The sequence below is a fragment of the Ipomoea nil genome, unplaced genomic scaffold, assembly GCF_001879475.1.
Source record: "Ipomoea nil cultivar Tokyo-kokei standard unplaced genomic scaffold, Asagao_1.1 scaffold2279, whole genome shotgun sequence".
In the NCBI taxonomy this organism is placed as follows: Eukaryota; Viridiplantae; Streptophyta; class Magnoliopsida; order Solanales; family Convolvulaceae; genus Ipomoea; species Ipomoea nil.
Window position 1 is genome coordinate 3,404,780 of NW_017618707.1, and position 14,308 is coordinate 3,419,087.

The 14,308-nt window shown below is 32.5% G+C and overlaps 1 protein-coding gene across 3 annotated transcripts; it reads right to left on the reverse strand.

Moving 5' to 3' along the window:
* Positions 1-4,946: 4,946 nt before the first annotated feature.
* Positions 4,947-6,080, reverse strand: LOC109150616 (heavy metal-associated isoprenylated plant protein 39-like). 3 transcript variants are annotated; one of them, XM_019298576.1, is made up of 4 exons: positions 5,982-6,080; positions 5,591-5,874; positions 5,232-5,347; positions 4,947-5,026 (listed from the first exon to the last, which is right to left on the reverse strand). In XM_019298576.1, the coding sequence occupies exons 1-3, from the start codon at positions 5,988-5,990 to the stop codon at positions 5,275-5,277; spliced, it is 366 nt and encodes a 121-aa protein (XP_019154121.1). In that variant the 5' UTR covers positions 5,991-6,080; the 3' UTR covers positions 4,947-5,026; positions 5,232-5,274. The 3 variants fall into 3 exon arrangements, with proteins under 3 accessions (XP_019154121.1, XP_019154119.1, XP_019154122.1); XM_019298574.1 differs by lacking the exon at positions 4,947-5,026 and having other exon boundaries at positions 5,229-5,349; positions 5,593-5,874; XM_019298577.1 differs by lacking the exon at positions 4,947-5,026 and having other exon boundaries at positions 5,229-5,349; positions 5,583-5,874.
* Positions 6,081-14,308: the final 8,228 nt, after the last annotated feature.

The window sequence follows — 14,308 nt, forward strand, 5'->3', positions numbered from 1 at the left end:
AAATATTAATATTTATTATATTTGTAGAAGTTCCATGAGTAGTATGATACCTCTTGATCTAGTTTCATAGCTTGTTTACTTGATAGTAACAACAATGACTCTGATCTGCAAGTAGTCCGAATATTGATGCTGCAATGGGTCCAGTTCATCATCAACAATTTCCACATACATCCATTTTACACATGTTCATTTTGAAGTTCATATTTTTGGAATTAATATGAATGAGTGTAGTACTTGATTTTATGTGTGTGCGTGTGTGTGTTTTGTAAATTTTATTTTTTGTTGAATTGATGCTAACTTTGGAGTACTCACTGCTTCCTTTTTCACCACAATGCAGGCAGTTAAATAGTTTGTCACTTTGTACATAAACCTTTTTTAAACAGTGACTACATCTTATATACTAAGTGTTTTTGTTGTCAAAGGTTGATGTCAATTTGCATTTAATCCAAGCAGGTTGAATATAGAAAAAGAATTGAATTATAAATATATATTAGTTCTAATATATTTAAAAATGCACAATAAATATTTTACATACTTGATAAATGAATGCTGTAACGGTGTTTCATCGAATGCTTTCAAATTTCAATCTACCATTCCTTCTCTTTTATCTGCAATTAAAGTTAATATAAATTGCATGCATTACTTTTTAGCATTTCTTTGGCATTGATTCTCTGTTTTATGTTCAAATTCTAATTTATTAGATGGCGGACGATCCTTAGAATTTATTGACAATTTGAGTAAAAGACAATTTTGGTTTTAGACTTATAGTGACACGAACAATTTTAGTCCTCCATACAAAAATCAGACAATTTATAAACACTCTGACCAGGACAATTTTGGTCTTCCGTCTATATTTTCGTTAGGTGACCGTCTTGAGAGGAAGGCAATTGCGTCAATATCCTATCTTCTTCTCCAACCTTCCAGCCTGAAACATCTTGGGTGTTCATCAGCCAGCCAGGAATGAGCTTCCCCAGCTCCTGCGTCTTCTCCGCGATCTTCCTCCTCCCCCTCTCCCTCAAGTCGACAAGAATCAGTGTTGTTCTTCTAACAACATGAGGGATGTGGACGCTATGCAAGAACATGGGCACCCAAGTTCCTTATCCAGTTGAAGTCCTAACCGTCTCTTTGCTAGAAACACTAGGAGAGCTGATGGTGTAAATTAAATACCGAGAGAGAGTGGATGATGATGAGTACTTTAGTGGGCCAATAATTTCCAGTAAATTGCATGAGCTTCGGGGGATGGAAGTACCAATGAGAGAAGTATACTAAGAGACGGGGCGCTCGTTTTTTCCGACTTATAGCAATGACACTGAAAATTTAATTTCGTTTCCATCCAGATGAAGGACCTAGGAATTTTGGGTGCTCTCCAGAGGAAGATGCGGCCATGGAAAGAACCAACACAAGAGAAAGGGAATTTGATGCACGCATAACAACTGGACCTGGGATTGCAGCTAGCCAGCTAGGAGAATGCGAAACATTGAAGAGCAAGAAGGAAACTATCGATCCCGACCACAACTTTGGCATGGTGATGGGTTTAATGATGCCTCTAGATTATATTGAAAAGAAGAAGATTTTGACTTATTGCCCCATGATGTTTTTCTAGATACTACATTGGTTCAATGGCGAGGATTTTTATTGGACCAGAAATGAATGTCAAAGCATTAATGAGAGCAAGATGGGACCTATTCACATAGTGAGCAGCAATGGCACAATGACGATTCATGTTTCTTTTTGATTTCATGCAGTTCAAAACTCATGTTCTTATAAACTTCTTTTGTGGGTAAATATTTTGAACTGCATGTGACTAGATGTTTCAGACGGGAAGGTTGGAGAAGAAGATAGGGTCAATTGAAGCAATTGTCCTCCTCTCATACGACCACCTAACGAAAATATAGACGGAGGACTAAAATTGTCATCGTCACAATAAAAGTGTCCATAAATTCAGTGGCGGAGCCACAATGGGGACAGTGGGGTCAGCTGCCCCCACTCAGCTCTTCCCAGTAATATATATTCATATGTAAAGATGACAATGTAATTTAGCAGCTTAGTTGGTTAAACTTTAGCTATGATATATGAAATGGCATGGGTTAAAATTACACCAATAACACTTTAGTATATTTTAGTTTTAGTTCTACCCATCCTTTTTTGTGAATCATTTAGCTAATGTAGTCCACACTATTTTGCTATAAATATTTTTATAACATTTTTGTGAAACACTTTAGTATATTTTAGTTCTACCCACCCTTTTTGTGAATCATTTAGCTAATGTAGTCCACAATATTTTGCTATAAATATTTTTATAACATTTCAAAGTGTTTTAAAATTTTACCTAACCCAAGTACAGTTTTGGCTTCATTCCTAACTATCATATAGTCTATCATAAACATTTTATTATAATTTATTAATGTATTTGAACCGTATTATAGGTGTTTGCTATTTATGCCCCTACTCATGTAATTTTCTGGATCCGCCACTGCATAAATTGTCTAATTTTGTTATGAAGGACTAAAATTGTCCGTACCACTATAAATCTATGACCAAAATCTTTTACTCGAATTTTTAATGACATAATGCACTTTGAATGAAAAAGATGAAATAATGAGTTACTTGATGAAATTAATGGTTCGAATTATCAAGATAGAGATACAAACAAGTCCTGCTATTTAATAATGTCTACGCTAAAAGATTCTAATTTTTATTGAATTAAGTCAAAATGTTATGTATTGAACCATTTTTTCATTTATATATATTTTTATACTAATTCTAATATGATAATAATATGTAGTTGAGGTCTTTGAGATATACTATACATCAATATAACAATATGTATCTTTTATCACTTATATATGAAAGGGAAAATTATAAAATGTCCACTATTTTATGCACTCCTTTCTTTTCGTCTAAAACCCCATTCTTATATAATATATATATATAAAAGGAAAGTATTTTTCTATTTAAAATATTTACTGAATGGATAAGATTAAAACAAATAGATAATATTATACAATATATTAAAGGATTCCATCTTTAATATATTTCATAACATATTTTAAAATATACAAGAATTGAATACAAACTATGATAAAATATTTGTTATTTGTATAAGTTTGCACAATTTTTATACTAATAAAATAAAATTAATTTATAATTTATTACATTATGTGTCTGCAGTTAATATATTAGCCATACGTACTTAACATATTATGTGTCTTCAATTTATTTACAGGCACACAATATGTTAATTGAATTTTTTTTAGTTTGTTTGATGGATTGAATGGTTGGTTTTATTATTTTTTTCTATAGGTTTACTTTTAAATTTTAGTTTTTTAATATATATATATATATATATATATATATATATATATATATATATATATATATACACACACGCACGTACCAATATATGTGACCGGGTACTAGATTAGCATTATAGATATATTATTTATTTATTGTAAAAACAAAATATAAATTATATAAAAATTATTTATATTATTAATAAAAAATAAAATTTTGTTCATCTCTATAATTTTCAAATACGATAATTAAAATTTACTACTTTATGGAATTGCGAAATATAATTTGAACTATAATTTGTAATTATTTGTATTTATCAATTTTTTTAATGTTGGACATAAATTTTCGTGCATCACGCGTACAAAATGCTAGTATTATATATAAATATTATAATAATTAATAATTTTAACTCCTCAAGTCCTCAAATCTCAACTCCAAGTTTTAAGTCCCAACATTTGGTGTTTTAATAATTTTTATTTTTCAAATATTAATTTATAGATGAATGATTCTTCATCTTGTCATCAACAAAACACTTCAAGTAACACTCCAAGTGAGCCAACTGAACAATCGGTCAGGCAAAAAAAGAAACGTTCAAATAGTAGACTTTCATCAAAACCGAACTGAAACGAAACCGAACTTTTCAAACCGAAACCGAACTCTATTTTAAACCGAATGGTTTAATTTTTTTAAAATCGAAAAACCGAAACCGAAAAAAACCGAACCGAAACCCGAAGTGCCCAGCCCTAGGTGCAACTACTTATAACTATAGGTGCACTTAGTATTGATGCTCAGTGTAAATTTTACATGCACCTATAATACATTTTACATGCACTTGTAATACATTTTACTTGCACTTCGATGTTCAATTATTTACGAAAATGCACCGCATTTTTAAAAAAAATCAGTGTTTCACATCCATTAGATCTGGACACGTGGACGGATATAAGGCATTTGCATATTCACACCAGAGTGCAATTATATATATATATATATATATATATATATATATATATATATATATATATATATATATATATATATATATATATATATATATATATAGGTTTAGCGGGTTTCATGTATGTTGTGTCGATAAGACTCGAAACCTATTAACAAAACATGTCTATCGTGTCAACTCATTTATAAATTGTGTTCGTGTAATCATGTTAATAATTTCAACCCGTTAATTGGAGATTTCATTGGAAGGACTATTTGCACTAACAAAATTGATACTCGTGGACTAATTATGAATGTTGTAGATCAACATTGTTAGTGCCGCAATATTCGTAGGACCAAAAATGGAAAAAAAAAAATGGTAAAAGAAAAAGACCATCATACCCTTACTATAACGAACTAATTTTTTTGGTATCGAAATTTTACTAAAGGACCATTCAAGCTAAGAAATTGATACAAATGGACCTATTATGTAAATTTTAAAAATTGTAGATCGATATTATTAATCAATAGCGTAACATTCAGTGGGACCATAAGTGTAAAAAACTCATGATATAATTGGTTTGAAGTTTTGAGTCCTGCACGCGCAAGCCCTGAGCCCATCTGAGCTATGGCCATAAACAGCGATTAAAATATATACTCCGTATATAGGATGTCAGTCACGATACATACTGTGTTAAAGGAGAGGGAGAGAGAGATTGATAGTTTAATTATTTTAACATCATATATATATGCATTCTATTGATTGATTTTGACTTTAAACAACATCCAAAGATGAGAAAGGAAGAGAATAAACCTACACTACAAGCTAATCACTAAGCCAACCCCCAACTTTTTAATCACTAAATTCGATCTAGACAAACACCTTTCTTTTGTTCTTATGCACACATGACAACTACACACAATTTTTCTTTTTTCAAATACTATCTACTAAACCAGTAACCTAAGTCTCCTATGGGCAGATGATGGATTTCATCATCTGATCTGATCTATCTCGATCACTTCAATTCATTGGCGTCGGCCAGTTTACATGACAGAGCACCCGGGTTCATTTTGAACTACTGGGTAAGCGTAGTAAGGGTGAGGAATTGCATTATGATACTCCCTCCGTCCCGAAATGGTTGTCTCATTTGCTTTTTACACGCTTTTTAAGGAATTAAAGTAAATGTTATGTCATTTCCCAATTATGCCCTTCACTTTTCTTACTTTTGGAAATAAAAGCAAAAGTCATAAGGGTAAATTGGAAAAGTAGAATGATGTTGATGTTCAATTTTGGAAAGAGGACAACATTTTGGGACAAACTAAAAAGGAAAGTAAGACATGGAAAATGGGACGGAGGGAGTATAAATTAGGATGATAAGTGAACGTCACGGTTTGTGGTGCCGGCGTCTCCGCCTTCTTCTCCTCCTTTTTCTCGGCGGAGGCGACGCTTAGAAGCTCCGCCTGCCCCAACCTCTTCCTCAGCTGGTTAGCCAGAGCCACCGCGTCCACCTCCCCCACCACCTCTAACTGCCCCTTCTCATCTTGTATACACGCCGAATCAACTCCTGAGAGGCTTACGGCAATCTTGAAAGCCTTGGCACGAGCCTTCTGGTCCTTCACAGAGATGCCGATCACTACCTTTTGCTGCAAATTAACAAACCCAAATTAAACCAAACCACACTTTTATTTAACAATTCTACTTAACATAAATATAATAAGATCATATACGGAGTATATAAATATATATATACCTTGGCCATTTTTTTTGTTTGGCAGAACAGAGGATTTAGATTTTAGAGAGAGAAATTTGATAGGGTGATTAAGGAAGCTCTACTAGGAGAATTTGAGGATGGAGATATGGAGTTGCTAGTATTATGAGTTATATTTATACCCACCAGGAGCATGAGGGATAGAAAACTCGAGAAGAAATAGTCAGCTAGTCAGTCAACAGGCTACGTAATCCAGCCAACATATTACGTCAACAAACTTTAATTCGTTATATTGGCTCTGTTATTGCGAGACAGAGTATTGTTTATTGATTTAACCACCCAACAACCTTAAAATTATTAGTTGGATTCTCTATTCACATTTCATCGTATGTACTAGAGTTGTTATTGTTGATCAATTTTATTAGAATTGGGTCCACCATAAAAGATATAAAATGGGTGTAGGGAAATTGTAGTGACATCAATTCAAAACCGTTAGGAGTCAAATCCTGATATGCTAGAAAAAGAGAGAATATTCAAACCACTCAGCCAGAAGAGATTTGGTGAGCTAAGGGATGATTTCTAAGGAAGGGAATGCATCCTATTTATATTGTTGAAGGATTTACATATGATTGGCAAACGGACGACATCATGCAACCTTCATTTTTTGTCACACATGTGTCCCATACTATTTTGCTTCCAAGACACTCTCATACATGCATAAGTGGAGCTTCCTGCACTTTAATGTATAAAATCTTGAGTGGCTTGGTGGTTGGAAACTTGTGTTGTTATATACTTGAGGGTGTGGGTTCAAACCTCATGGTAGTCCATTTAATTGACACCTCGCTTAGATCAAGACCTTGAGACTCGTTAAAAAGTCTCTTATAGATTATACCGTACCAAAAACAAAAAAAAAATAATCATTCTTTTCATAACTAAATATTTTAAGAAAAATTACACTTTCCATTCTCAAGTTTAGGAGTGAAGATAAGCAGAATAACATATTAAACTAATATAATCAGAACTGGATTAACATAACGTCAACATTTAATTAATATATGTACACATAACTTTTAAGTCAATAATTTTATATATACTTATTATATAAGAAAAAATGTTGAATATGAACACTTACAAGTACCAAATATTTATGATAATGTACGATGATCATATGTGTTTGGGTTGAAAGTGGTGTGTAAGCCTTACCCCTACGGCCATACCCCTATGTGGTGATTGTGGTGTGTATATAATGTCGAAATCCATCCAAATGTAAGTAGAAGGTCAAAATGAAGCACTTGACCAAGTCTTCCCGGCAGTGAGTTTGAAAGAAGAACATGAATGACCATCTCCGGTAGATGGATGGCATCCCCTACTCGTAGGGAAGAATGCACAAATCAATGGCGCAATTTCGGCCACATAATTACATTAGAGTCATTACTACAAAACTAACCACATCATTCGAAGAAACTTTTTTTTTTTTTTTAATTTTACTTTTTTTTAAAAAAAGAGAGAATAAATTTCATTTTCAATCATTTACTATTTTGATATTGTAAATTTAATCTTACTCTTTTAATTTTGACACATTACATCTGTAAGGCATAATAATGACTATGTTTGTCAACTTGTGGTCCCGTTAAAGTTGTTGCAGCTCGGGGTCACACTAGTGTAGCGGGAGCCCCAGGAATGGTAAGAAAGCGATCTCGCCATTGTTAAGTGTTGGGTTTTTAAGAGATGTTGATTAAAGAGCATGTTCGAGCTTGTATATACTTTATTAAACTCTTGATAAAAGCACCAATGATGAAATTAATTGACCTGGGCGATCCTAATCAACTAAGCCTGAATCGAAAACAAGGATAAAAATAGTAAAGGCAATGAAATGATAAAGACAAATAGCTTGTAATGAGATTCTTTGGATTGATGGTTGTGTATTACAAGATTGTGTAGTGAAAAGAATATGATTTTGTCTATGCTAAAACAATGCTAATTAGACGAGGCTTGGCCAAAGCCACTAAAAAACTCTTAAAAATGAGGCAGGCCTTGAGACCAAGTCAAAGCTCAATTGATTTGGGCAAGGAAACGGACCTTGTGGGTTGCTCGTGATTGCCGACCATGAGTGACCTTCGCCCCTTGCTCGGGGCTTGTTTTTTGATCATCTATACTCCGCTTAACCCTTTGCATCTTGCAGAGTCGACCTCTGATATTATGTGTTTGTTCAATATAATGAGTCATATACGCTTTGAGCCTCTTCTTAAACCGGTTTTGATATATCCATTATTATTAATCTATATTTAGTTAATTTTATTTAGTTTTAACACACACATATATGTATCTATTTCTAATTAATTTATTGATCATAAACTAAATAATGGACACAAAAACAATTGGCACGTGCATTAATATTCGAATTATTACTTTTACAAATTAAAAAAAAAAAAAAAAAAAAAGAAGACAAATATGTTCATATCCTTAACCACATGTTCAAGGAATTAAAAAAAAAAAAAAAAAAAAAAAAGATAAAATAGGTTCTCTATAATTAGAGTCTTTAACTTTAACAAATTATAATTAAATCATTCGAAACTCCGTAAAGCTATCCATCTAAGTCATATTTATCAATAACCAACAAGTTACTGATAAAGTTATGATGACTTGACATGATTTTTGTTTACATGTGTTTTTTATTTTTATTTTAAATTTAATAACATATAATTGAGCTTAGTTTTTTTCATATTTGTCACCATCTCCGCCCAACCATCGTTGATGGTCGTTAGCCACTGCCAACTGCCTGTTGGAAAATAGTAGTAAAATGGCATTTTAAGTGGCTATTTTGTGGTACAATTATTAGTAGGGTCCACTTTCGATTTGGGTCGGGTCAAAGTGAATTCAGGTTCTTCGTAATGAGATGAAGAGATTGATATATTGTACGCTCAAAACAGATAATGAATGAATGAGAAATTGATACTTTCTACAAAAAATATCTTCATGATGCTTCCTGAGAGTTGCTATTTATGTCAGTTTCAAACAATTATGAAATTGAAGTCATGATAAACAAAAGTTGATTAATATTTGCATACAATTTTTATAATCTAGGGACACCAATTACTTGGTTGCTCTGATACCAAATGAACTGGACAAACTCTGATACCAACAATTAGTGTTAGATTGCTTTAAGCATATAATTGTTGTCATCAATAGGTCAAGTATATATGATTGTGAATAATGCTACTATTATTGTATTTGTACTTTGTCTAATCACTTCTTGACATGTGGTAATCACGTGACACGGGTAATTAAAAGTTAACAAGTAAAAAAGTTAAAAATGACTTAGATGTACAATTTTATCGTGTTTGAGTACTTAATTAAATCTTTAAATTTGTTAAATACATTTAGAAAGGAGCAAAGATTGAAATTACAATTTCTTATTTTTTAAATTTATATTTATCATATGTATTCAATGATTCAATTCGATTAATAACGGGTTAAAATATAAAATAAATGGCTAGTATTTTTAAAATAATCAAAATCAAATATATTAATTTCAGTGAACTCTTATATTTATAATAAAAATCAAATAACGATTATATTGAGGGCCTAAATAAGCATGTTGAGTTTATATGAGCTTACACGTATGATGATATTTATTTGAATAAGTTAGTCCCACCAAAGAATAGGATACTTGGTTAATTGGGCATGCTACTAGCTCTATTACATTGTAGTATCTGTTCATATACTTTCTCAACCTACTGAAACACAAAGAGCCAATAACGCCTCCACTGAGGCTCGAACTTACAACCTTCCAAATGGAAGTCCAACCCGGATACCATTAGACCACATAGTCCTGGTAATTTAGTATTTATAAATATTAAGGTTTAGATTTATGTACACATAAAATAAATATTATAAATATAGTATATGATGATTATTACTAAACATAATCTGTTTGTAGTATAATGTTTATGTATATTAAATTTTGTTTTTATATGAACATATAAAATTGAACATTAGGAATCTACTATAAAGCGAATATTATAAATACATATGATAAACATTTAGGTCCTGTTTGGTAAAATGGATGTTAGCTGTTACGTGATTGTGTTAATTAGAGAGTATAAATAGTTGATAGCATTAGCTGATTGTAGAAAAGTGTTTGGTAAATTAGCTGTTAACTGATAGTTATTTGATATAATTTCTTTTCTTAAAAAGCTAATTAAAAAAGTTGTTTGGAGTAGCTTTTTGAATTTTAGCCTTTTAGAGTTGCAAAAAGTTAATTAACCAAACATTTATGTTGGCCTTGTTTGGTAAAATGACTGTTAGCTATTAGCTGATTGTGTTAATTAGAAGGTATAAATAGTTAGGTTGAGAAAGTATATGGACAGATACTACATCGTAATAGAGCCAGTAGCATTCAAAAAAAAATAGTTGATAACATTAGCTGATTGTAGAAAATTGTTTGGTAAATTAGTTGTTAGCTGATAGCTGTTTGGTATAATTTCTTTTCTCAAAAAGCTAATTAAAAAAATGCTTGGAGTCGCTTTTTTAATTTTAACTTTTAGAGTTGCAAAAAGCCAATTAACCAAACATTTATATTGATATTTTAACTAAATTAAACAAGTAATAGTGGTCAAAATTGACCTATAAGCCAATTTTTTACCAAACAGGACCATTGATATTTTAACTAAATCAAACAATCAATAATAGCCAAATAAGCCAAAATTGATTTATAGGTCAATTTTTACCAAATAGGGCTTTAGTTTAGTGTTTAGTGATGTCAAAGGTTTATGTTTGTAAACATAAAAACAAATATTATAAATATAATACATGATAAATAATATTAAATACGATGCAATAATTAACATTTAGTGAAATAAAATCATTTTGGACCAAAATTCACTCTACAATGTAAGTCCAATACACGATATAATTTGCCAATAAATATTGTATGGAAGACTTTGGACTTTTGAGTCGTTAGTGGGCCAAGTGTACAGTAAGTCAAGTCGGTGTGAAACCGCGGTGATTTAGGTTGAAGATTATATTGTGGGGCCATCCTAAATAATTGAAACGTGTTCTTCGCGTTGCCCGTTCGATTAATCAACCTTGGCACCTTGCTATTTAATTCCTAACCCCATTAGAAGACTTTGTGTTTTGTTTTTTTATCAAGTCTACTCTTGTTGATTAAATAAATGTCGCAAACAATAATAATAATGTTATATTCATATTTTTTTTCATTTTTAAAAAGAAATCAAATATGAATTTTAAGTATAAGATATTTACGATAACATCATAAAATATATAGGACCATTACTATTTTAAAACATAATATATGTACACTACAATATTCAAATATACACCATCTAAATTATGATGTATGTTGGTATAATTTTAAAATGGATGAGTATCCCGTGAGACCGTTTCAAAGATCAAGATTTGTGAGACGGGTCAGGTAAATATAAGAATGTAATACAAAAAATGTAAGGGTAATATCAAGAATAAATTATTTGTTACTTATAAGGGTAATACTTTTGAGAGAAAACGTAATATTTATAAATAAAAATATAATATTTAGAAGCTGAATAGTTATGAAAAAATGTGTAATACGAATCAGAGATAAATTAATTGATTGTTACTTATAAGAGAAAATGTAATACTTATAAGAAAAAAATGTAATACTTTTGATGAAAAATATAATACTTTTAAATCAAAATTTAATATTATGAGTTGAAGAGTTACTTATAAAGAAAAGGAATAAGGGTCAAATAGGCCACTCAATTGCACACCAACATGCAATTAGGTCATTCAACTCAAAAAGAATGCAATTGGGTCCTTGAACAACACAAACTTATGCAATTTGACCCAAAATTTACTTGTTTACCTGAATAGGAGGTTACTAATTTAAAAATAATTTTTATTTAAAATAAATATTTAAAAAAAAAAACCGCAGGAGACGAAGAAGTCTTCGTCTCCGGCGGGTCCCTTCGTCTCCTGGCCTGAAACGAAGTTACCTTCGTCGTCTCCGGCCATGGAGACGAAGGGACCTTCGTCCCCAGGCCATGGAGGCGAAGGTATCTTCGTCTCCATGGCCGGAGACAAAGGTACCCCATAGCCGACGATGAAGGTACCTTCGTCTCCGACCATGGAGACGAAGAGACCTTCGTCTCCATGGCGGAGACGATGAAGGTAACTTCGTCTCCAGCCAGGAGATGAAGGGACTGCCGGAGACGAAGACTTCTTCGTCTCCGGCGGTTTTTATTAAAATTGTAATTTATACCCCTCTATAATAGGCCAATTATCAATGTTACCCCTGAATTATTAATGGTGTAAATGTTGCCCCTCAATTATCAAAATGGTATATATATTGCCCCTCCCCTAACGGACATATGGTTAGCCGTTATATTGCACCGTTAAGTAAGGGTAAATAGGTACTTTCATATTTAACTTTTATTTTTTTAAAGTTTCCCATCCTCTTCCTTTTTGATCTTGTTTATCCTCTTTCTCTTTCCTTTCTTTCTAACCAACCCCAGAACTCGTTTCTTTCTCCTTCTTCAAATCCAAAAAACTCAAACACAATCATCAAACAACAAATGGAGTTCTCAAAGCTAGTGTTCTTGATTTTGGTTCTAACACCTGTAGTCTTTGGTACACCTGCGGGAAACTCTAATCTGTTTCCTTGCTAACAACACCCGGCCCTCAATTTTCACCGGCAACAGAAAATGACGGTCCTGAAGAGAATCTCTAACGTTGATGAAGGAGTGTTGGTCGGGGGAACCGACATCCAGCTGCATTTGTTCAACACGATTTGAAGGTCGGAGGTGTTGTTGGATCTCATAACGGAGATAATTTGAGGGTTGGTGTGCTCTCCGAACCCAATCAGGTTTTTCACGAGCTCCAGGCAGGGCGGGTTGTGGCTCAGCCAGAAAACAGAGTTGCTTTGTTCATCCATTAGCAATTTACTAAACATATTCCGAGGATGAATCGTCAACACATTCGCTAATAATTCAAGAATCTCGCAGGCCATTCTCTTAGACTGCCGTCACATATTCATTCACAGCAGTGCTATAAAAATCAAACCCAGAAAAAAAAATACCAGTACAAGAACGGTGAAAAAAATGTTGGCCGGAAAACTCTTGTTGATTGAATTCATGAAATTACCAGAAATTTTCCGACGATAAGCCCATGATGGATGAGAACTTTTGGAAATTGAGTTGTGGGTGACGGGTAGACAGGAGAATGTATTTGACCCTACCGATATTGCCGCAGGCGCCGAAGACAGAGAACTTGGACAAGACCACCAAGGGTGTTGGCTGGTTAGGGTGGGGTTGGAGGAGACAGGAATTTAAGATGATTGTTTGATGAATGTGAAGATGGTTTTTGATGGTTGTGTTGTTGGGAGCTATGGATGAGGTAAGAGAAGTTTGAGTTGAGTTTCTGGTGTCGTCTCTCCTCCAAGTCCTCCAACCGCAACGGCGAACAAAATGGAAAGGGGAAAGGGGAAGGCGGAAAGGGAAAGTAGAAAATAGGAAAAAATAAGTAAATTACCTATTTAACCTTACTTAACAGTAGAATATAACGGCTAACCACATGTCCGTTAGGGGAGGTGCAATATATATACTGTTTTGATAATTGAGGGGCAACATTTACACCACTAATAATTCAGGGGTGACATTGATAATTGGCCTATTATAGAGGGGCATAAATTACAATTTTCCCTTTATTTTTTAAAATTTTTTTATTTTAAATGTATTTATTTTAATTAAAATTATTGTAAAAAAATTATTTTTAAATTTAGTAACTTCCTATTCAGGTGAACAAGTAATTTTGGGTCAAATTACATAAGTTTGTATTGTTCAGGGATCCAATTGCATTCTTTTTGAGTTGGATGGCCTAATTGCATGTTGGTGTGCAGTTGAGTGGCCTATTTGACCCTTATTCCTAAAGAAAATTATAATACTAATGAAGAAAAATGTAATACTTTTTCACTCTTCTAAAGGCTGAACCCAAGCTTAAGGAGTGAAAATTTTTGATATGAAACACAAATTACCCTACATTATAAATCTCATATCAAGAAGTGATAAAAGAAAATTCACACAACCATGCACATATCACAAATATAATTAAAATTAGTAATAAATATCACAAATAATAATAATTTTAGTACTAATAAAAATTAGAATGGAGTTATATATATATATATATATATATATATATATATATATATATATATATATATATATATATATATATAGTGTGTGTGTGTGTGTGGGGGGGGGGGGGGGGGGGAGGGTTCAGGTGCGGGGATGGTTTCTCGTGCGGTTGACGCACCTTAGGCATTAAAACTGCGCACCTTAAGTACACAAATTACGCAACTTAAGCACACAAAC